The sequence below is a fragment of the Mesocricetus auratus genome, unplaced genomic scaffold (assembly GCF_017639785.1).
Source record: "Mesocricetus auratus isolate SY011 unplaced genomic scaffold, BCM_Maur_2.0 Super-Scaffold_100008, whole genome shotgun sequence".
NCBI classification, from domain to species: Eukaryota; Metazoa; Chordata; class Mammalia; order Rodentia; family Cricetidae; genus Mesocricetus; species Mesocricetus auratus.
The window spans coordinates 72,755,063-72,778,078 of NW_024429192.1; the positions used below are offsets into that span (position 1 = coordinate 72,755,063).

At 44.6% G+C, this 23,016-nt stretch overlaps 2 protein-coding genes across 2 annotated transcripts in view; one reads left to right on the forward strand and one right to left on the reverse strand.

Moving 5' to 3' along the window:
* Pi4ka (phosphatidylinositol 4-kinase alpha) overlaps positions 1-23,016 on the reverse strand; it is a 135,114-nt gene that overhangs the window by 32,943 nt on the left and 79,155 nt on the right. The window contains exons 20-23 of the mRNA XM_005077560.4: positions 6,842-6,950; positions 6,303-6,439; positions 6,000-6,133; positions 3,474-3,556 (exon numbers count right to left, since the gene is read on the reverse strand). Coding sequence (XP_005077617.1) covers positions 3,474-3,556; positions 6,000-6,133; positions 6,303-6,439; positions 6,842-6,950 — 463 coding nt within the window. The remainder of the gene's footprint in view (positions 1-3,473; positions 3,557-5,999; positions 6,134-6,302; positions 6,440-6,841; positions 6,951-23,016) is intronic.
* On the forward strand, positions 13,472-21,380 carry Serpind1 (serpin family D member 1). The gene is made up of 4 exons (XM_005077559.4): positions 13,472-14,426; positions 17,687-17,960; positions 20,024-20,168; positions 20,553-21,380. The coding sequence occupies exons 1-4, from the start codon at positions 13,538-13,540 to the stop codon at positions 20,742-20,744; spliced, it is 1,500 nt and encodes a 499-aa protein (XP_005077616.2). The 5' UTR covers positions 13,472-13,537; the 3' UTR covers positions 20,745-21,380.

The following is a 23,016-nucleotide window of genomic DNA, read 5'->3' on the forward strand; positions in this document are numbered from 1 at the left end:
TAAAGCCGCCACCACCACAGGTAACATTCCTTGGGGGGTAGAGGCAGGTGGATCTCTGTGAGTTCGAGGCCAGCCTGGTCTACAGAGCAAGTTCCAGGACAGCCTCCAAAGCCACAGAGAAACCCTGTCTCGAAAAACAAAAAACAAAAACAAAAACAAAAAAAAAACAAAACAAAAAAAACCAAAACCAAAACAAAACAAAACAAAAAAAAACATTCCTTGGGGGAGATGCAGTTATGTAGCTGTCTAATTTCTCTTTGAGATTTTGATTGTTTTGGCCTCTTCAGTGGATTCTGCTGTGGTAAGTACTGTGGCTATCCATGGGGATTTTCTACTTTTATTACTTGGAGTTCTTTTTGTTTTTTTGTTTTTTTTTTCGAGACAGGGTTTCATTGTATTGTTTTAGAGGTTGTCCTGGAACTCGCTTGGTAGACCAGGTTGGCCTCGAATTCACAGAGACCTGTCTGCCTCTGCCCCCCAAGTGCTGGGATTAAAGGCGTGCGCCACCACCGCCGGCTACTTGGAGTTCTTTAAGGAAAGAGTTGCCCTCTCTTTATCTATTTTGTATTTATTTAAAATTTAGTATGGACTTATGTCTTAAACTACATACATTTAAACATATATTAAAATAATATGAAAAGCAAGCTGAGGGTATATCTGTGGTGGAGCATTGGCCTAGTATGTGTGAAGCTTGGGGTTTGATCCTCAGCACCACTAAAAAGTCAAAATCTGAAATGCCCCCAAATCAGAAACTTAAAAAGCTGTTTTTGTAAAAATGATTTATATATATGTGTGTCTCTGTGTCTTTATTGCACATGTATATACAGGTGCCCATCAAGGCCAGAGAGGCACTGGACTCCTTGGAGTGCTGTTACAGGGCGTTGCCTGCTGTGGGTGCTGGGATCTGAATTCCAGCCCTCTGATAGAGCAGTAGTTCTCCTAACTGCTGAGCCATCGCTTTAGCCCCTAAATTGAAAGTCTTTTAAGGGTTGACATGATATTCAAAGACTTTAGAGCCAGTCATGGCAAACTCTACTGTAATACTGGTACTTAAGAGGTAAAAGAAAACAAAACCCAGCCAGGTGTGGTGGCACAGAAAGTTGGATCCCTGAGTTCAAGGCCAGCCTGGTCTATAGAGCACATTCCAGTACAGCCAGGGATACATAGGGAGGCAGAGGCAGTTGGATCTCTGTGAGCTTGAGGTCAGCCTGGTCTACAGAGCAAGTGTAGGCTTCAGATCTACACAGAGAAACCTGGTCTGGAAAAACCAAAACCAAAACCAAAACCAAACAAAACAAAAAACCAAAACACAAAAACCAGAAATAAACCAACAAACAAAAGAAAAGAAAAAAAGAAAGAAAGAAAGAAAACAAAACCCAAACCAAATAATGCCCATGGTGCACCTACATACACACAGGCAAACACTCACACTGGAAATGGTGTGAGGATTTACACAGGGATCACAGTGGAGGGGGTAATCTGAGTAATACAGACATAATTAAAGCCTGCCTGCAGATGTGTGTGGCTTCTATGCAAACCCTGTGCCTTTTAGAAAAGAGACAACAGCACAATACCTTTGAAAAGAGTGTCCCTGTTTTTGTTTTACATTTTATATTAAACTTCACTGTTTTTAGAGCATCATTATGATTAATACCTTCCACAATATAAACTCACTTCAATTAGCAAAATTATGAAAGATACTAAATATATTTACATTCAAGTTATGATAACTGGTTCCTTGATGGCTGGCTCAGGCTGCTCTTGCTGTTTAAAGCAGAACTGCTCCTGGCCACAGAGAGAAGCTGCAGCTCCATAGCTGCCATCTGAGGAGCTCTGGCTCTCTTTAGTGGGACAGTGTTAGAACCCAATGTCTGGATGCAGGGGCACTTTCCAACAGATTGTGTGCTCCTAGCTGAGGTCCTTGCAGCAGTGGCGAAATCAGAAAGATATATGTTTTAGATTAAACTACATTTTTTTGTGGTTCTGGGGATTGAATCTATGGTCCCCATACATCCCCTCTACTATGAGTTATATTCCCATGCCCTCCCTCCCTTGTGTATGTGTCGTGTATGCTTCTGTGAGCACCTGTGTGGGGCACACTTTGACACAGTATTCTTTTCTATCACTATTTACCTGTTTGCAGGCAGGTTCTCTCATTAAGCCTGAGGCCTGTTATTATGGTTAGGCTGGCTGTCAATGAGCTTCAGGAGCCCAGCAGTCTTGGCCCCACACCACTGAGGTTACAGGCAAGCAGTCGTTTTCAGCTTTTGTACCTGAGTGCTGGGAATTTGAGCTCAGATCCTCACAGCAAGCCCACTAAGACATTCCCAGCCCTCTTTTTGCTTGAGAGTTTCTATGTTTCAGGCCTGCCTTCAATTCGCAATTCTCCTGCTACAGACTCCCAGGGAGCCTGGACAGCTACCTCTGCCCCCTTGACAGCGTCTCAAGTTTCCTGCCTTATACCTGAACTCCTTATGTACTTAGAATGACCTGGAATTTGACCCTCCTGCCTCCACAATCAAGTGCTGGGAAAAGTGTACACTAGTGTATGAGGTGTGTGGTTCTGGACACTGAACAAGGGCTTTATGTCCACCAGGTAAACACTTTATCAACTGAAGTACATCCCAGGTCACCTGGAGTATTAAAAAAATAGTCTTTGGAGTGGGGCTGGAGAGTTGGCTCAGAGCACTGGCTGCTGTTCCAGAGGACCAGGGTTCAATTCCCAGCACTAATATGGCAGCTCACAACTGTTCCAGGGGTTTTGACAACTTTACACAAGCATACATGTAGGCAAAACACCAATGCATGTAAAATAAAAATAAATGGATAATTAAAAAGAAGAAGGCCAGGTGGTAGTGATGGTACACACTTTCAATCCCAATCTTTGGGAGGCAGTTAGATCTCTGGGAATTCCATTTTAGCCAGGGTTATACAGAGAAACCCTGTCTTGAAAACCAAAAATAAATAAATAAAATAAAAAAGTCTTTCACATTTGTTATACTTTGTATGCATATGTGCACTTGTATTTCATAATGTGAGTGGACTGTGGGGTCAGAAGACAATTTATGGTGTCAGTTTTCTCCTCCCACTGTATAGGATCGAACTCACGCTGTCAGTCTTGGCAGCATGTGCCTTGCCTGAGGAACCAACCTTTTTTTTTTCTTTTCTATTTTTTGGTTTTTCAAGAAAGGGTTTCTCTGTGTAGTCCTGGCTGTCCTGGAACTCACTCTGTAGACCAGGCTGTCCTTGAACTCACAGAGATCCACCTGCCTCCATCTCCTGAGTTCTGGGATTAAAAGCGTGCGCCTCTACCCACCCAACCCCTTGCAGTATTTTTTAAGGTTATATATTTTATGAAGATGTTTCCAAGGGAGAATGTAACTTCATAAAACTATTTTCCCTATGTGACTAGAAAATATGAAGCATTCTTTTTTCTAGTCAATTATCATGAAGTACCATGACAATAAGCTTACCAGATTTGTCCTTCTGAATAGCTTTATCCTCAAAGTAGCAGAACATTACCTGGAAGCGATCAGGGTCTGTGGAACGCAGCACCCTAACAAGAAGAACAGCTTTGAATACAGTTTTCAAACCCTAACCCTCCCACTGCTCTGGTTTGGCTTAGGTAATAGCATCTCTACTGTTTATAGGAGCGCTACTCATCTGACCTTTCTACAGGGTGACCTATACCACCTAGTACCACAGTCCTATCTCTTTCAATCCAGCAATCATACCACTAGTGACAAATCTTAAGGTCACATGAACCAAGACCCTTTATTTTTTTATTTTTTGAGACAGGGTTTCTCTGTGGCTTTGGAGGCTGTTCTGGAACTAGCTCTTGTAGATCAGGCTGGTCTCAAACTCAGAGATCTACCTGCCTCTGCCTCCCAAGTGCTGGGATTAAAGGTTGCCCCCCTCCCCCACAGAAGCAAGACCCTTTAGAAGTGCTTGATGCATTACTCCAGAATGAATTCCTTGCTGACAGGAGGTATACCTATTTAATTACACATCATCACTGCCAAAAGCAGAGGCCACCTCACACACACCACAGCAGAAACACACCCATGCTATACTGTTAACGGAGAAGGATAGCATACAGTGGAGCAGGTCAGCAGAACCCCCGACAGGTTTCTTAAAGGCTGCATGTGTACATGTGTGCCTGTGCAGAGGACACCGAGGGAGAAGTGACCAAATGAACACAGGTGTCTCTCGACAGTAGGGACAAGAGAATTGAGACTAAGAAATAAGACCTGATTTTTTTTTCTCAAAGACTGGGTCTCACTATGTAGCCCTGGCTTGCCCAGGAATTACTATGTAGACCAGGCTGGCCTTGAACTCACAGAGATCCAACTACTTCTGCCTCCTGAGTGCTGGGATAGAAGTCAGATGCCACTGTGCCCAGCCTGAGACCAGCATTCTTTACTCGTTTATCTTTGGCATGTTTTGTACCATTCTTGGGGGTGTCTTGTTTTCTTTTCCTTTTTAAAGGTTTCATTTACATTCAAATGCATCTGTATGGCGCGCATAGGCCACAAGGGGGCTTTGGACCACCTGAGGCTGGAGCTACAGGGGGCTACAGGCTGCCTCATGTGAGTGTTGGGAAAGAAATCCCAGTCCTCTGGAGGAGCAGCCAGTGCTCTGAACCTCTGCCCCACCTCTCCAGCTCTTTCTTTATTGTTGGGAGACAGGGTCTCTCTCAAACTCACACTAATCCTGCCTTGACTCCACAAGTACTGGGGTTTTATTTTTACTTTTATGGGGAAAAAAAACCCCCTAAAACCCTATCTGGGCCAGCCAGCCGTGCCTGACAACCTGAGTTTGCTAGAAGGAGAGGACTGACTCCTGCAAGTTGCCTCACAATCTCTGCTCCCTGCCTGGCATCATGTGTCCACAGCCACATGCATATATAAGAAGACAAAAACAAAATACCTATAACCTTTGGAGAAAAAGAAGAAAAGGGAAATAAATCCACATGCTTGAAGCATAGCTTCCCAGATCAGGTCCTATACTGCAGAAAGAAAGTGTGGTCCAAGAGTCTGCATTTAACAATTGGTCCCCACACTAGCCTTCCACGAGACACCTAAGTCTTTGTAAAGCACAGCCAGAGTCTTGAAGTAAATACTTTGTACAGGCTCAGGTGCTTTAAACTTCTCACGCTGTGGTTTCCAAGTTTCCCTAATAACCAGGAGCTGGGAATCAAAGCCTTCTCCTTGAATCAGAGTTTCAGGGTTTCTCCATGCTTGCACAGGGTTCTTGGGAGGTCTGCATGGATCATATAACTTGGGGATACTCCCAAGAGCCACACTTGAGGGGCGGGAGACAGCTCTTCTGGTTATGCATTCTAGCACTGAATCTGTGTTTATCATGCTCTGTTTTCCTCTCAGTTTTTCTTTTTAAATGCTGGGATGGAACCTTGAACATGTGAGACAAGAACTCTACTCTACTGAGCTACATCCTTAGCTCTCTGGCTTGCTTTTCTGAGGAAAAAAGGGAGGAGCTACAATAACACACTATAGGAGATGGTAATGGGTCATTTTCTCACATTAACCATTCTTTTCTTTTTTTTTTTCTTTAGATTTATCTGTGTGTGGAGGTGAGAGGATAATTTCTAGGGAATCTGTTTTCTCTTCCTACCTTGTATGGGCCAGCAACTGAACTTGTAGTAGCAAACTCCTTTTACTCACTCAGCCATCTCACCAGCCTTGTTTACTTTTTTATTTATTATTTATTTATTTGTGAGACAGGGGCTCTTTATTAGATAGCTCTAGCTGTTCTGGAACTCTCTCTGTGGACCAGGCTGACCTCACACTCGCAGAGATCCGCCTGCCTCTGCCTCCCGAGTGCTGGGATTAAAGGCTAAAGGCGTGCGCCCCTCCCTCCCAGCAGTTGTTCGAGTTTTAAACACTTGTAGGTCTTGAGAGGAGCTGAAAAAGTCCCATGTCTATTAAGACACAATTGTTAGCGTGTTTCAATGCGTGTTAAAGTGAAGGCTCATATACCTCATGTATTCCAGCCGATACACAGACAAGAGATAGGTAGACATGGCAAAGTCCAACTTGTTGATGAGGGCCGAGACCTCAGGAGGAGGGTCTAGCAAGTTGATGATGGTGCTACGCAGCTCACTCAGTTCAGCCTGGAGGGAAGGCAATAAGCAAGGGTGCAAGAGCTCACGAGGGCGCCTTCCCACAAGGACGCCCAGGGAGGGAACACAGGGGCTCGTGAGGGCAAGGGCTTAGTAAGGAAGTGGAGAGGTTCTGCTCTAATTTCTTTCTGGACAGTTAACGAGAGAGAAGAGTCCTTACAGGCGTAACCGTGTCATTTTTCATGGCTGAGTTGTACTGGAGGACTGACCGAAGGGGCTCCTTGCTGGGAAAGGTGAGCAGAGGTGACTTGGTCGCTATTTCGCAGACTCCCTCATACCATTCTTCCGGCCAGAGTCCTGTGAGAGAGAGTGTGCTGGGATAAGAGCTGGTGCAAACCAGCAGACCACCTGACTAACACGCAGGAGAGAGGGGGGGGGGGAAGGGACAGGGGAGAGGAGAGGAGAGAAACCGAGAGTATAGGAGACTACTGAGTACTTAAGGAAGTCTTACATCAGTATTGACTGGCAATTTCTATAGTCCTAGATCCCTGAGACAATTATCCCCACAATGAGACACAGAAACAAGTCAGCTTTCTCCAGTCATGTGGGACAGCCAGTGGAAAGTCCTGTGGAAACAAGCAGCTACATTTGGGCTGAGAGTAGATGTGCTCAGACTCTGGAGTGGATGCGTCTGACTGACGGCAGCTGTTTCTACTGGACTCTCAGCCTTTCTCTGGGGCGAGAGAGACCATTCCCTACCTGAGCCCTCCACAGCGAATCCCATCAATACAGAGTAGAGCCAGAAGTCCCGGAAAAGCTTCTGCAGCCTAGGTTTAGCTTCCTTGATGGGCGGCAACCGTCGGGTGAGCTGATGTGACAGGAGGGGTGGGAAAGGCCACTTGTTAGTAAAACTATTAAGTGTAAAACCATGCACACGTTCTCCAAGAGCCCCATCCCCGACAGCCAGTCAGAATGGGTACAAACAGGTCACTGAGCAGGGCTGATACATCTCAATTATTCTACCAATTCGTAGGTTCGCTTTCTCACTGTTACATGGAATGCTTACTGTGAGCCAGGCACTGTGCTTGGAGTTCACTCAGAGGCCGGGCGCTCTGTCTAACTGGGAGGAGAAACAATTGCAGGGGGCAGGGTTCCGGGAAGTGTCGTCATGGGTCTCACATGAAGCCTGGCCAGGCAGAGAAGCCTGGGGCCCCCCTCAGAGAAGGTAACACACTTAGAGGGCAGACTGAGCAGTCTTATGGACAGAATACAGAGAGTAGCTTTCAAACCCTTTTCAGCACATGAGTGTTCAGACAGTAACCTTGGGCAGTAAAAGCAGACTGGTTTGAGTGCAGCACGAGCAGTCAAATTCCCTGAACCCTGCTTGAGGAGCAGCCAGCCTGCTCCAAGCACACAGCTGCATGGCAGGTGTAAAACTGCTTCCCTCTGTACAAAGCACTCCACTGAGCACACTGGTCCCCACAGCTCCCGTGCAGTGATGACATCCAGTCCTGTACACCTGCAGGGTGGGGCATGTGTGCCCCAGGTCCTGAGCCAGGAATACAGAGTCAAATGTCAGGACACACTCACAGGTATCTGGCAGGAGTGTAACGGGTACAGCAGCCACAGGGAAGGGTATGGCAGTGCGCATCAAAAGGCTAAACGTCAAGCTGAGTGTGATGACGCACACACCTGCAATCCCAGCACATAGGAGGCAGAAGCAGCCTTGGCTACACAGTGAGTTTAAAGCCAGTATGAGCTACATAAGATCTGTCTTGAAAAAATAATCATATTTTCTATGATCATCTGTCAGTACAGGTAGAATTCACAATGTTAGGTAAAATATGCTAAACATACAAATGTAGATTTCAGTATATGTTTTATATTTTCAATATCCATATATTTCAAATACATTTCAGTATAAATAAGCACAGAACAGAGATGGGGAAAAAAATCCCCAGGTGCCTAATAACAATTACTTTTGAGTAGCTGAGTAGTCAAGGGTTTCAGTTCTCCCCTTTGAGACTGTATTTCCTGGAATTCTGTCAGTCAGAAGCATCTCTCTGTAAGTACAGAGAGGACACAGGTGCCAGTCTGGAGCTCAGCAGCCTATGGGGCAGAGGGCCTACCAGGGCACGGTGGCCTGGGGAGAGTGGGTTTGGGGCAGACTTTGGAGATGGTAAGGAGATGGTGAGTGCAATAATGGACGGAGGAACCACAATGCAGGAAGCCCAAGGCTGCACACAACACGAGCCACTCAGAACAAATGACAAAGTGCTTCCGGTTTGGACAGTGGCCAAGGATGGCAAGCTGAAGTGGCTGTGTGACTGACTATGGTGACAAGTGTGCCTAAGATGAGGTTCTCAGAGGAAGGTGGAGGCCCAAATGGGGTTCCAGATAGCAAACTTCAAGGTGAATATTCTAAGAGGGTCTGGTGGCAGGTGAGTTTGAGGCCAGCCTGGTCTATATAGTGAGTTTTGGACCAGCCAGGACATAGTGAGACCTTGTCTTAAAACAAACGAACAAGCAAGCAAACAAACCTTCAAGTGGCAGAGAAGCCCAACACAGCTTTGACAGGCAAGACAAGGTAGTTAAATTTTCTGTGGTCTGGGATCCTACTCTTCACTCTGGGACTTTGTGGCTCCTTCCTAAGGACTGGGCTTGAGATTAAGCCATGGGCTAGCTCTGTTCTCTCACTCCTCCAGGTCCATTGGTTATTATCTCAGCTAAGACTCCTCTAGTGCCTACGCAGGGAGGATGGAGACAGCTTTAGGAAAGGAAGCAGTAGTTCTTTGATATATCCTAAGATAACAACAAGGCATCATGGTAGGTGAGTGCAGGGCTTCAAGAAAGATGGGGGGGATTTGGGACACCCTAGAAAAGGGCCCCTTAACACAGGACAGGCAGGGGCTACTAGACAGAAGATTGCTTATGCTTAAAAAAAAATCAAAATCCTAGGACAAGTGGGAGAGACAGAGCAAGGAGTCTAGAGTCATGACAGACAAATGCAAAAATGGTTGGATCATTCCTATGTGCTATCCCTGTTTCCCATCTCCATAGGAGTGCTGTGACTAACGTGTGACCCAATTCCAGAGACTGAAACTAGTCCTCAGGCTTGAAAAGATACTGCTATTCACCAAGAAACTCCCTCTTCCCACTCTCTAAACAAAAACTTTAGGGGAGGGAGAGATGGTTCAACAGTTAAGAGCACTGGCTGCTCTTCCAAAGGAGCTGGGTTTGATTTCCAGCACCCACATGGCAGCTAGCAAACGTCAGTAATTCCAGTTACAGAGGAAATCTGATGCCCTCTTCTGGCCTCCATGGGCATTCCATGCATGTGGTACACAGGCAAAACACCACACAGATTTAAAAAAAAAAATATATATATATATATATATTTATATAAAGAAGAGCAGTTGGGTGGTGCTGATGCACACCTTTAATCCAGCACTTGGAAGGCTGAGGCAGGTGGATCTCTGTAAGTTCGAGGCCAGCCTGGTCTACAGAGCGAGTTCCAGGACAACCAGAGTTACACACAGAAAAACCCTGTCTTGAAAAAAAAACATAATAAAACAAACAAATAAAAACAAAAAGAAAAGCTTTAAAAACTTAAAGGGTCATTTCAAAAGATTTATCTATGTCTATGTGTATGGACCTGCATTAGTTTCTGTACCATGTGCATACAGGTGCCTGTGGAGGTCAGAGTTTTGGACCTCTGAAGCCACCCTGCTCCCAGAACATGGAACAGTGCCTCAGACATGCTTAACTACAGCAAGATATCCTAACAAGACTGCAGACATGCTGATAGTAACATCCAAAACCTCAGCAACAGAGGAACTGTGGTTTGGAAGAGTTTGTCACCAGGCAGGGATCAAAGACATAGTTGAAAGGTTTTCTGCTGACAAAGTTAGTGAGTGGTGTTTGAATTGGGACATATTTGCTTTGGAAAATACACAACAGCCCAGCACCAAAGTTCACACCAAAACCCCGTTGGTGGCCCTTTCTGATTTCATCTCTGTAAAGCCACTGCTCAGAGGCACACAGGTAAGTTTGGTTTCTAACATTTTTTTTGTCAATTATAATTTTTTGTTTTTAATGTTTTGAAGTAGGTGACTGGTTCCTTTATTGGAGTATAAATTGAGAAAAAGGAAGTATTATTACTTTAAAAGTTCAGAATAAAATTCTACCAGTTGTACTCGTGGCACAACTGACAAAACTGGAATTAGAATTATAAGAGACAACAGTATTAAATCTTTGATACTTTAAGCTGGAGATTGGTGGCGTAAGGCTGAAATCCAGCACTTAAGGGGTTAGGCCTGGGGATGGGTTTGCAGTTCCTGCATACCTATCACCTCAGGGCCAAAAATAATTTTCTTTTCAAATTAGATAATTATCTAATGATTAAGTATGAGAATAACCTTGTTCTTAGGAAGTTTTCCCAAAGCATTACTATTGAAGGTTAGAGGAATGTAAGAAGTCTAACCTCAAAAGACTCAGAAAACATTTGTATATGTTGATACATACATATGTACACACACCATATACCACACACACACACACACACACACACCATATACCACACCCCCCCACATAGACCCTTCCCATGGAAATGTAAAATTCAATGACAGCAGCTGATCCATTATTCTATTCTTTAAATTCCTTTGTAAGTTTGAAGTTAGTTCAATATAGAAAAGGTTTCCCAGCACTGGGGAGGCAGGGGCAGGAGGATATCTGTGAATTCAAGGCCAGTCTGGTCTACAGAGTGAGTTCTAGGACAGCCAAGGCTACAGAGAGAAACCCTGTCTCGAAAAAAAAAAGTTTCCATATTACTGACAACTACTTTTTCCCCTTCCTGTTTGTTCTGGTCTGAATCTGGAGACATCAAGGTAGGAGAGGGTGTTCTCTGTGACACATGACCAAAAGTGCAGACTCCATGTAACTCATAAGAATATATGATGTTCCCATGAAAACACAAAGTTTTGATGATGTATCTTAAAATTATAGTACTTCAATTCAAAGACAGCAACTTGAATGTATATATATATATCACTCAGAGATGTTTTTAAAAGCCTTAATGTAAATGACTACAAAAATAGAAAGATTTACCTATTGGAGCTCTAGTTTTTCTTTTTTTTTTTTTGGTTTTTATGAGACAGGGTTTCTCTGTATTGTTTCGGAGGCTATCGGTCCAGCCCGGCCTCGAAATCACAGAGATCCGCCTGCCTCTGCCTCCCGAGTGCTGGGATTAAAGGCGTGTGCCACCAACGCCCGGTGAGCTCTAGTTTTTCAAAAATACCTTTACATCTCCTTTCTCTAGTAAGAGAATCATGAAAATTATGGCTTTTGAACATACAATGCAGAAACAGAATAGATGATGTTTAACCCCCTAAACCAAGCCACACCAGCTTCCAAGAAGATCTTTACTTTGTGGCTCAGACTCATCTCCTGAGCCCGCATGGATTCAAGTTGCCTTCATTTTGTTCTCTAACATTATAATTACTAACTACTGTTTTAGCTGAGGATACTTTTCAGTGTAGTCATACAAAATACAAAAGACTTCCATTATGTTGCTTCTATTCTTTCATAAAGGGTTGTATTATTTTTGTGTATATGCATTTGTCTGTTCAAGTGTGTGCCACATGTGTGCATGACCCAATAACCTTTGAGAATGTCAGGAGACATAGGCTGTCAGCCACATTCCTTCAGTAGGTCCTAAGGGAGTCTTGCTAGGTTCCAAATCTTTTTTTTTTTTTTTGTGGTTTTTCGTGACAGGGTTTCTCTGTGGCTTTGGAGGCTGTCCTGGAACTAGCTCTTGTAGACCAGGCTGGCCTCGAACTCACAGAAATCTGCCTGCCTCTGCCTCCCAAGTGCTGGGATTAAAGGCGTGCGCCATCAACGCCCAGTTTAGGTTCCAAATCTTAAACAAATTACCCCCAAATGACTGCAGAGTACAGCCACCAAGATATGTTTTTAGAAGGCTGGCTCATAATCATTCATACCCCCTCTTCCCCCACTGAGCAGTAGTTTGGGCTTACAGGTAGGGTGGAGTCCATCCATTGGAAATTCCCCTCCTGTGTCATGTACTCATTGAAGCTCATCTCTTATGAACCTCTTTAACTTTCTGGACCCCCTACTCTTACTCTAAGAGGTACAGCCATACCCCTCCCTTTCCCTGGCCCCACACTGTGGCACTATGGTTTTGAAAGCTCTTAGCAAATTTCATGTCTGTCCATGAGTCCTTCAGTAGGAAGACCTTGATGCCTCTAGTGCCAGCTGTGTTTTCTGGAGACAGACGATGGTGTTTAGTGAACAAATGAAAAAGAAACTGTAGGCCTCTGCAAAGTTCCTTCTTTTTAAATGCATTAAAGAAGGGGCTCTCGCCGGGCGTTGGTGGCGCATGCCTTTAATCCCAGCACTCGGGAGGCAGAGGCAGGCGGATCTCTGTGAGTTCGAGGCCAGGCTGGACCGACAGCCTCCAAAACAGAGAAACCCTGTCTCGGAAAACCAAAAAAAAAAAAAAAAAAAAAAAAAGAAGGGGCTCTCAGGTTTGCAGGCAAAGGTTCTTGTTGTGTTAGCATGGCTACTAGAGTTTGATCTCCAAAACTCACAGGAAGGTGGAAGGAGAGAACTGTCTCCACCCAGTCATCTGACTGTAGCATATGTGTCTACATGTGTGTGCCCACCCCACATAATAAACAATTATTGGGCTGATGAGATAGTTTAGCAGGTAAAGGTGCCTGCTGCCACAGCTGACTACTTGAGTTCAATCCCTGGGACCCACACACGGTCGGAGTGACTGCTACAAGTTGTCCTATGACCTCCACACATGTAACATGGCAAACCTGTCGACCCACACAAATGAATGAATAAAAAAGAATCTTTTAAAAAATTTAAAGAGAAAAATATTTAGGGAAGTATTTCTCAACCTGTGGGTCATGACCCCCTTGGGGTTACATATTAGATATCCTGCATATCAGATATTTATGATTCATAGCAGTAGCAAAATTACAGTTACAAAGTATCAATGAAATAACTATGGTGAGGGTCACCACAACCTGAGAAACTGTATTAAAGGTCACAGCATTAAGAAGGTTGAGAACCACTGATCTAGAGGTTCCTAGATCCCAGGAGGTGTATGAAACATACAAAACACCTACACTAGTTGTATGTTTATTTCTTATTGGATTCTCTTAAAGTTCAGCACACTCTAAGCTGCTGTAAGAACTGGTGCTGTGACAGGCCTCTTCCTTCCTTTCTTTCTTTTCTTTTCTTTTTTTTTTGGTTTTACGAGACAGGGTTTCTCTGTATTATTTTGGAGGCTGTCAGTCCAGCCTAGCCTCGAACTCACAGAGATCCGCCTGCCTCTGCCTCCCGAGTGCTGGGATTAAAGGCGTGTGCCACCACTGCCCGGCTGACAGGCCTCTTTCTGTGTTAGACCACAGAGAACCCAGCAGGATGGAGCCAGGCTGCCTCTCACTGTTGTCTGTTTTCCACACCAGCTTTAGCTCTGCAAAAATGAAGCATCCATTCCACCCTCTTCTTCTTTCTGCCATCCTGTCTGTATGTGTTGGGAGCAAAGGCCTTGCTGAGCAGCTAGCTAAGGAAAACGTGAGTGTGTCCTTACTACCTGCTAATTTCCACAAAGAAAACACAGTCACCAACGACTGGATCCCAGATGGGGAGGAGGAGGAGGACTATCTGGAGCTGGAGAAGCTATTCAGTGAAGATGATGACTACATTTACATCGTTGATGCAGTTTCCCCAACAGACGCAGAGTCAAGTGCTGGGAACATCCTGCAGCTTTTCCAAGGCAAGAGTCGGATACAGCGCCTTAATATCCTCAACGCTAAGTTCGCCTTCAACCTTTACCGAGTCCTGAAGGACCAGGCTACTGCTTCTGATAACATCTTCATAGCACCTGTTGGCATATCTGCTGCCATGGGGATGCTTTCCTTAGGCTTGAATGGAGAGACCCATGAGGAAGTACACTCAGTTCTACACTTTAAAGACTTTGTCAATGCTAGCAGCAAGTATGAGACTACCACCATTCATAATCTCTTTCGAAAGCTGACCCATCGCTTGTTCCGGAGGAACTTTGGGTACACGCTCCAGTCAGCTAACAGCCTTTACATTCAGAAGCAGTTCCCCATCCGGGAGGACTTCAAAGCTGACATGAGAGAGTTTTACTTTGCCGAGGCCCAGGAGGCTGACTTCTCAGACCCCGCCTTCATACTAAGGGCAAATAACCACATCGTGAAGCTCACCAAAGGCCTCATAAAAGCAGCTCTTGAGGATATAGACCCTGCTACTCAGATGATGATTCTGAACTGCATCTTCTTCAAAGGTAAGATGCACTTCCACAATTCCCAAAGGAAACTCACAAAACAGCCGTCTGCTATACAAAAGATAGCACCGAGAACTGTAGTGTAGCTGTCACTTATGAAGGAAAATAAGACACTACATCAGCCCAGGGACAGGGAAGAACACCACGAGGTGGTAGCTACTAAACTTATTATTTTACAGTCACTAGATTTCCATATGGTAGGTATCATGGTGCTAGAGCTACCAGGATCCTTGTTTTACAGACAAATCCACTAGAGCTAAGAGAAGAGATGTCCTAAGGAAGCGTGGTGGTAGTGGCCTCCTTTAATCCCAGCACTCAGGAGGCAGAGGCAGGTGGATCTCTGTGTGTGAGGCTAGCCTGGTCTACAGAGTAATTTCTAGGACAGCCAAGGCTGTTCTGAAAAGAACCATGTCTTGAAAAACCAAAAGCCAACCTCCCCCCCCCCACAAAAGAAAGATGCCTCAAGGGTAAAAGGCTGTAGAGGCAGTGTTCAAGATAGATCTCTGTAAAATATCTCTACTGATTTACTAATTAAAAGAAATAATATAAGCTCCTTCTTCTTAGTATTTGGCCAGCATGGATTAAGATTTCTTCATCTCCCTTTGAAATTATCAGGGAGTAGAAATATGGACAAAAGGCTACAGAATTTGTCTGGAAACTGTTCAGCTACAGTAACTGTTAACTTCCTCTCAGGGTACGTGCTGTTTTCTGAGACAGGGTCCCCCTATGTAGCCTTGTCTAGTCTAGAGCTTGCTATGTAGACCAAGCTGGACTGCTAGGATCAAAGGTATGTGCCATCATAACCAGCTTTCTCAGGGGACTTTTGTATTGATGGGAGGGTGGGAAATACACAATTAATTCTGTTCCTCTTTTTTTTTTTCCTTTGAGACTGTCAGTTCTCTCCTATAACACGGTCTCTGTGATGGAACCCAGGTTGGCAGGTCTGCTGAAGCATCTTTCTGGTCCTAAATATTTTTTCAATAACTCTTACAGGCCAGGCATGAAAGCACTTTTAAAGAAGTACTATCCCACTAACATATATGCACATGCACATGTGTGTATTTATACCGTAAGACCCAACTTTATAAAAAAAGGTCTTGCTATGTAAGCAGGCTGACCTGGAACTAACAGCCTTGCCTCCTACAATGCTGGGGAATCTGATCAAAATAAACCTGTACTTTAAGCCAAAGCCAGTCAGAGGGGAGGCTTAGCACCAGAGCTAATGGCAGCGCTCTAGCCACATTTCTTTGTTGTCACTGAGTTCAGGGTACTGGTGAAGGCACAGGTGCCGGGAAGCTACACTTCCTCTTTGCTCATCCCAGTGGTTGTACTGCTGGGTGTATTGGAGGGCAGAAGCTGGCTTCTGCATTCAGGGTGGGGCCACAGCTCTGCTGCCCTGTCTATGTGCTACACAGGGCTCCCAGCTCTGCAAAATAAGCATCCTGTAAGACTGGGCTGCTAAGCAGCGCTGCAGAGGCCAAGACTTTAGGGGCTTGGGAGTCTGAGATTTGGCCCCAGGCTTCCTTCCAGAGCCAAAGTTTCAATGAGGATACAGCTAAAGGCTAAGTCTCTGACAAGCCTACGACCATAGACAAACATGTAGCCCATATTTATGATGAAAATATAGTTTTCTTTTTCATTACTGGTTCTAAGTACAAGTTTTGTAACTGAGCAAACAAGAGTCTATGTTCTGGTTTCACCCTTCTTGTTTGTGTGACACTGGGACACTCATTTGACATCTCATCATGGAAGGGTCAGACCTACTCTGACGGGGAGCAGAGAACTGAAGAGACAGTGATGCAGCCCTGTAAACAGTAAGAGCACAATGAACTTGAAGGAGTGTATATAATATAATTCAATATGACAAGATGTAGTGTGACACTGCAGATCATGTTTATTCTGATAAGCCATCAGGCTATGCTTGGGAATGGCTTCAGAGCAGGCTGGCAGACCACCACTAAAGCCCTCAGTGTTCAGTTTGCTGGTTGCTCACAGCCTCCACATTAATTCTGAACCAAGAGGCTATTGTGTCAGCACTGGAGCAGGTGGGAATACAGAACAGACTAAATGTGATCATACTGTCTCGAGTGCAGTATCCATCTTGCACTAAGGCACCTTTCCCTACTACACTAGAACACTGACTGGACTCGTTGCTGGGAATCAGAGGATGCATCTTTTTTGTTTGTTTGTTTGTTTTGAGACAGGGTTTCATTATGTAGCTCTGGCTGTCCTAGAACTCACTATGTAGACCAGGCTGGCCTTGAACTCACAGAGATCTGCCTGCCTCTGCTTCTGCCTCTGGAGTGCTGGGATTAAAGGCGTTCACCACTATACCAGGCTGAGAGGGATGCACCTTAAAGGTTAGAAAATTTCATAAGTACAATTTTAGTTTCTAATTCGCAAATCTCTGTTACTAATTTACCTCTGTGTATAGCTGCTTTGTGGGAGTCGCTTCAGGGATTTCCAGTGGGTCTGAAGTAGCCATCTGTAGGCACTGGGAAAGGTTACAACTTAAGCTGTTATCATGCTGGAGGGCCCAAGAATGCTATTAAGTCTCACAGAGCAGATGCTCCCCACACTATAGCGAATTATTTGGTTTAAAAACACTGGGTGTGGCTGACTTAGAGGTAGCAGCTGAGCTGCAACCATAAGCAGGCCAGAGCTGTCTGGTGTTTAAACTTCCTCCAAAGATCCCTGTTTTTCTCATCTCAGCTGCTCTAGATACCAGATGGAAACAGTGAATGAGTCACCTTACTTCCTGAGTCTCTGTTACCATATCAAAAAGTATGGATGAAAATTAAAATCATCTATTTCATACAGCTTCTGGGATCTGAAAATTAGGTAATACAAGAAAGATGCTTATGCCTGACATGTGGCCTGTTGGTAACTAGTTACCAACATTATTAATGATGAGTGTCTTAGATTTACTCCTGAATAATCGCTCTATACCCAGCTGACATGGCAGATCCTGAGGATACCGCTGTGTCAGATATATGATCTGCCAAATGCTAGAGAACCATAGCACTTTACAAATAGTTAGACGAGAGGCCCAGGCAAATTAGATATGTCAGGGACAAACAAGTAGTGTCAGAATCTAACCCTAATAGAATCTAACCCTAATGTCTTGTGGTCTTTTAAATTTCTCTTGTTAAGACTCTGGGGATTAGTCCTAGAGAGCCCTCCGAGAGAAAACGTTCAAGAGCGAAGGCAACATTCTAAAGGGACATCCTACCTACTGCCTGCTCCTTTTGACTTTACAGGAACCTGGGTGAACAAATTCCCAGTAGAAATGACACATAGCCACAACTTCCGGCTCAATGAGCGAGAAGTAATTAAAGTCCCCATGATGCAGACAAAGGGGAATTTCCTTGCGGCAAGTGACCAGGAGCTGGACTGTGACATTCTCCAGCTGGAGTATGTAGGGGGCATCAGCATGCTGATTGTGATCCCACGCAAGCTCTCAGGAATGAAGGCTCTTGAAGTGCAGCTCACGCCCCAGGTAGTAGAGAGATGGCAAAAAAGCATGACAAACAGGTACGTCAGGTCATTTGTTCCTTTGCTTTCTCGGGTTGGGGTATCTAAGAGTACTGAAGCCATGGCTAATTTCTGCCCTTCCTTCCCCCACTCTGTAGCCCAGATTGGCCTGGAACTCATTATATAGTGCAGATGGGCCTCAAATGTGCAGTGACCCTCTGCCCTCATCAGTCCAATAAGTGCCAGGATGACATGTGCAAGCCACCCTACTAAGTTTCACCAGTTTTTGTTTGTGTGTTAAAAGGGGAAAGTATGTGAAAGAACCCAAGAATTGCCACATAGGCCATGCTTGTTTATTTCTCCTCAGTGGGAGCACTGATGAGAAAGTCATCTCCTCCACAAAGCTGTTTCAGAAGGCAGGGACAGGTGGCTTCAGGTCATCTTAGGAATAACCCCCATCTACTAAACCACGCTTTGTTCAACCGACCCCAAGGTGAGACTAATCACATGACTTATCAGGGCTCAAGGTGAGGAATAAATGGAATAAGTAGGCTGACTGCTCCCAACCCCAGCTCCTCACCCAGTGCCTAGAATGTAAGAAGCTCCCAGCAAAGACAGCTCTCTCCTTTCCTGCCAGGAAATCCTGAGTTCTTTTTAACTCATTGAAGACTTGTCACTAATTATTTTCCTTGGTTATTATTTATTATTTATAGTTGAAACAGTTGATGTTAAACATTTGGTGAAGTTATTACTGGACCTCAGCAGAAAGAATAGAGAAATGGGATACATTTCTGTGTTACTAGGTAATTACTGTTAGGACCATAATGAAAGGTTGGACAAGAAATTTAAAAAATGCAACAAACTGAAAACACTGCTGGGCATAGTATCATACTCTGTAATCCCAGCACTGGAGAAGCTGGGGCAGGAAATCACAAGTACAGGGTTAGTCTAGGAAGAATAACACCTGCTTCAAAATACAAAAACATAGGCCAGTGAGATGGATGAGCAGGCAGACATGCTCACTGCCAAGTCTAACTACCTGAGTTCAATCCCTGGGACCCATGTGGTAGAAGGAGAGTCCTCCTTTATCTTATCTCTACACATAAACTATATACCCTGGGTAATATGCATGCATAAAATATGTAAATAAGTATAATACAAATTAAAGCAAGTCTGGAGGTGGCGGTAGCAGCAGCAGCGCACATCTTTAATCTCAGCACTTATGAGGCAGAGGCAGGCGGCTCTCTGTGAGATTGAGAGCCGAGCCTGGTCTATAAAGCAAGTTCTAGGACAGACTCGAAAGCTACACAGAGAAACCCTGTCTTGAAAAGAAAACAAAACAAAAGCAAAATAAAAACCATAAAATATAAAACCTTAGAAGTAGATTCTTAGAGCAAGGTGGATTTCCCAGGTATATGAGTCACTGAGGCCAGGCTTACCTTTCTCTATAAAATTCTTCCTTGTGGCAATCGCGTTCCTCTTATTTGACCTAGAAATTGCCCTTCTTCTCCCCTTACCCTGAGCCATACCATCTATGAGCCTCAAAATAACCTCAGCTATCACCCCTCACCTCTTCCTCCCTGTGGGCCCTGACAAGAGAAGCCTGGCCAGCTTCTAGCCGGTTCTGAGTTTGCCCTCCCTGTTTACCATCTCCCCCCCCCGGCTCTTTCTTTCATGCTCCAGTCAGATCCAAGGCCTTCATGTTCCTTATATATAAAATAGTCTAACAATTACTTATGTCCTATGCATACTCCCCACACAGACTGTAAGTTATTTATCTTATTATACCTAACACAATATGAATATAGTTGTTCTACTATGCTGCTTATAGAATGATGAGAGCTGAAATTCTGTACATGTACAGATACAGTTTTCCCTGGTACCTAGAGTCTGTGGCTCAGGAAACTCATTGATATAAGGGCTAACTGTGACTGGACTTACAGTGGGTGGCTTTTCCAAAACTCTCAATTGACAGTACCAATATATAAAATTTAAATGCCAGAAAATGCTATGCCAATTCTGTGGTAAAGGTAACCCACTGCAGGCCCTGTAAAATTACCAGGGAAAATGTAATTATTCTGTCATTTGTATCCATAAAATTGACTTCCTCCTTCTCCAACTAGAACTCGAGAGGTACTTCTGCCCAAGTTTAAGCTTGAGAAGAACTACAACCTGGTAGAGGTGCTCAAGTCTATGGGAATCACAAAGCTGTTTGACAAGAATGGCAACATGTCAGGCATCTCAGACCAAAGGATCACCATTGATTTGGTAAGGGCTCCCTCCTGTTAGTCCCCAGATCCTGCCTTGCATTGTTGCTTCCTCTTTCCCCAACCTCCTGGTGGGCATGCCATCCAAACTTGAAGGATACAGGGGCTGGGTGGTGATTTTGGCTCCCAACGCCTCTCAGATTCCAACCATGGTCAGTAGTGACTGTAGTGCAGTGTTTAAAGGTAAGTACATGTGCTGTGGCAGAGACTGTAGGCACTCAAAGACCATGTGGGTCATTGTGATAGATGTGACTTTGTCTTATGTGAGGCCTCTGGGGCTTTTCTCTGATGGCGAGTCCTGACCGGGTGCTCCACCCCACCCCACCCCACGCACCTCTGGTGACAACCTCCACAGCTGACAACTCTCCTTTCTGCTTTTAAACAGTTCAAGCACCAAAGCACCATCACGGTAGATGAAGAGGGCACCCAAGCCGCAGCTGTAACCACAGTGGGATTCATGCCACTGTCTACCCAAGTCCGGTTCGCTGTTGACCGTCCTTTCCTGTTTCTAGTGTATGAGCATCGAACCAGCTGCCTGCTCTTCATGGGGAGAGTGGTCAACCCTAGCAGACCTTAACAGTACCACATGGTCTGGGCACCTGGTGTAGTTTGGGGACACTCTGTAATTCTGTTCTCAGTCTAACAAAGAGAACAAAGACATTTTGATGTGATACCTTATGTGGTTTATGATGATATCTGAATTTAAGGCCTACATAGTTACCAAGGACTAAGAAGCTGACACAGTAAACAATGCCACAAGACCACAGAAGTTAATGTAGTAATTCTAGTGCCAGCTATTCCCCAGAGGTCCTAGCAACATACAGACTGCCTCTGCCCCCACTCCTGTGCCCCTAAGAGCAAACCTAAGAGTGTATGTGATGCTTTCTCTGCAGGCAGCCCCATCAACTTTACTTTTCAAGGCTTTTTCTCAACCAGTCCCCATCTAAATGCTATTCAGGAGGCTTCACCCCTTCCAGGGAAGATGCCCAACACCACCATTCCTGCCCAGTGGAAAAGAAACCTCGATATACCTGAGATGTTGGGACTTAATTCAAGGCCCAACCTTCTAAATTCATGCGACCATCTCCTCCCCTGCTGTCTCAGGGTTACCTAGGTATGTACACAAGGCTGTACAGATCCTATTCTAGAGATAAATAAACAACTATATTTACTGTGTATCTGTTATAATTCTCTTTAAAAAAAAAAAGGGTTTCACTATGTAGGTTTGGCTGGACTGGAACTAGCTAAGTACACCAAACTGGCCTTGAACCCATAGAGTATCTGTCTACTATTGCCTCCTGAGTGCTGGGATCCCTAAAGGCATGTACCACAATATCCAGCATAATCTTTTTTTTTTTTTTTCAGCTCAAATAACAAAGGGCAAGCTGAAAAACACTCTTAAGAAAGACAAAGGGCCAGGCATTAGTGGCTTACACCTTTAATCCCAGCACTCGGGAGGAAGAGGCAGTTGGATCTCTGTGAGTTTGAGGCCAATCTGGTCTACAGAGCGAGTTCTAGGACAGCCTCCAAAACAATACAGAGAAACACTGTCTCAAAAAACCAAAAAAAAAAAAAAAAAAAAAAAAAAAAAGAAAAGAAAAGGACAAAAGTTGAAGAAAGTCACTCAGGTGTTGCACAGTGACTAATACATTATAGAAGGCAAGTCCTGGGATGCAGGTGAGGATGTGGCCGAGTCCTGGGTACCAGTCTGATGGACTTCCTGAGACAGGTGCTTTAGTGCCATGAGCTGGAAACTCAGTCTTCAGTGAGGTGGGCACTTCAACTTTCATGTCTCAGACATGGCCCTGTAGTAGATCTGGTCTGATATTCCCAAGGTTTGGATGGTTTGGGGTCATTCACAACACTCCAAAGGCTGCTCCGAAGGCATAGATCAAGAAGTGCTTTTAGCCGGGTGTTGGTGGTACACTCTTTTAATCCCAGCACTTGGGAGGCAGAGGCAGGCAGATCTCTGTGAGTTCAAGACCAGCCTAGTCTACAAGAGCTAGTTCCAGGACAGCCTCCAAAGCCACAGAGAAACCCTGTCTCCAAAAACCCCAAAAAAACAAAACAAAACAAAACAAACCCCCCCAAAAACAAAAAAAAAAAAAGAAAAAAGAAAAGTGCTTTTAATGGGGAGACTGGCAGCTGTAATAGGAGCATCAGCCAGCTCTGTGCATATGGGCTAACTAACTGTAATCCCCATACCTTAGAGGAAGAAGTTTTAATTCCCTATAATGCAAGGGCTGGAAGGGGTCTAAAGCATGCACAAAATACAGCTTGCAAGGTGGGACTGGGCTTGCTAAACGGGAAAGTCTTGTAGGGGGTCCTAGTCACAGAAGACTGACCACATGAGACAATAACAGTAATGGGAACAGCCAAGAGGAGCATGCTACTTCTAGTGCAATGCACATATACAGATGCTACTATACGCCTGACACTGATGGTTTTGGAGTCCACACTCTCATCACCTCCTCTTGACAGCTGAAGGGGAGTAATCTGATGAGACCTAGGTCCAACCCCAGGTAGGCAGGCTCCAGAGCCTGCACTCTTTGGTAACTATCTTATATCTACACCAGCATTCTACTGAGAAAAGACAGTACAGGACGGAGGCAAAATCTCTCCACTCCATCTTTTCAGCTTCTTGGTGAAGCCTGAGTGATAATGGCCTATCACCTTTTCCCCCCCTCCAATTTGCAATTTGTTTTAACACTGTTCTTTGCTGGTGTTTGCTCTATATATTTTATCTTGTTGGTAATTTTTCTTGTCCCTTACATCTCTCAATGTAGTTATCTTAAAATTGTGTCCTAAAAAGTTGAATGGATATGTCCCTGTAATCCCAGTTATTCTGG

Excerpts from the sequence above, each read along its gene's own strand:
- Serpind1 (XM_005077559.4), top strand. The coding sequence starts at position 13,538 with ATGGAGCCAGGCTGCCTCTCACTGTTGTCTGTTTTCCACACCAGCTTT. Across the intron at positions 17,961-20,023 it reads CAAAAAAGCATGACAAACAG|AACTCGAGAGGTACTTCTGC; the intron begins GTACGTCAGGTC and ends TTCTCCAACTAG. Across the intron at positions 20,169-20,552 it reads AAAGGATCACCATTGATTTG|TTCAAGCACCAAAGCACCAT; the intron begins GTAAGGGCTCCC and ends GCTTTTAAACAG.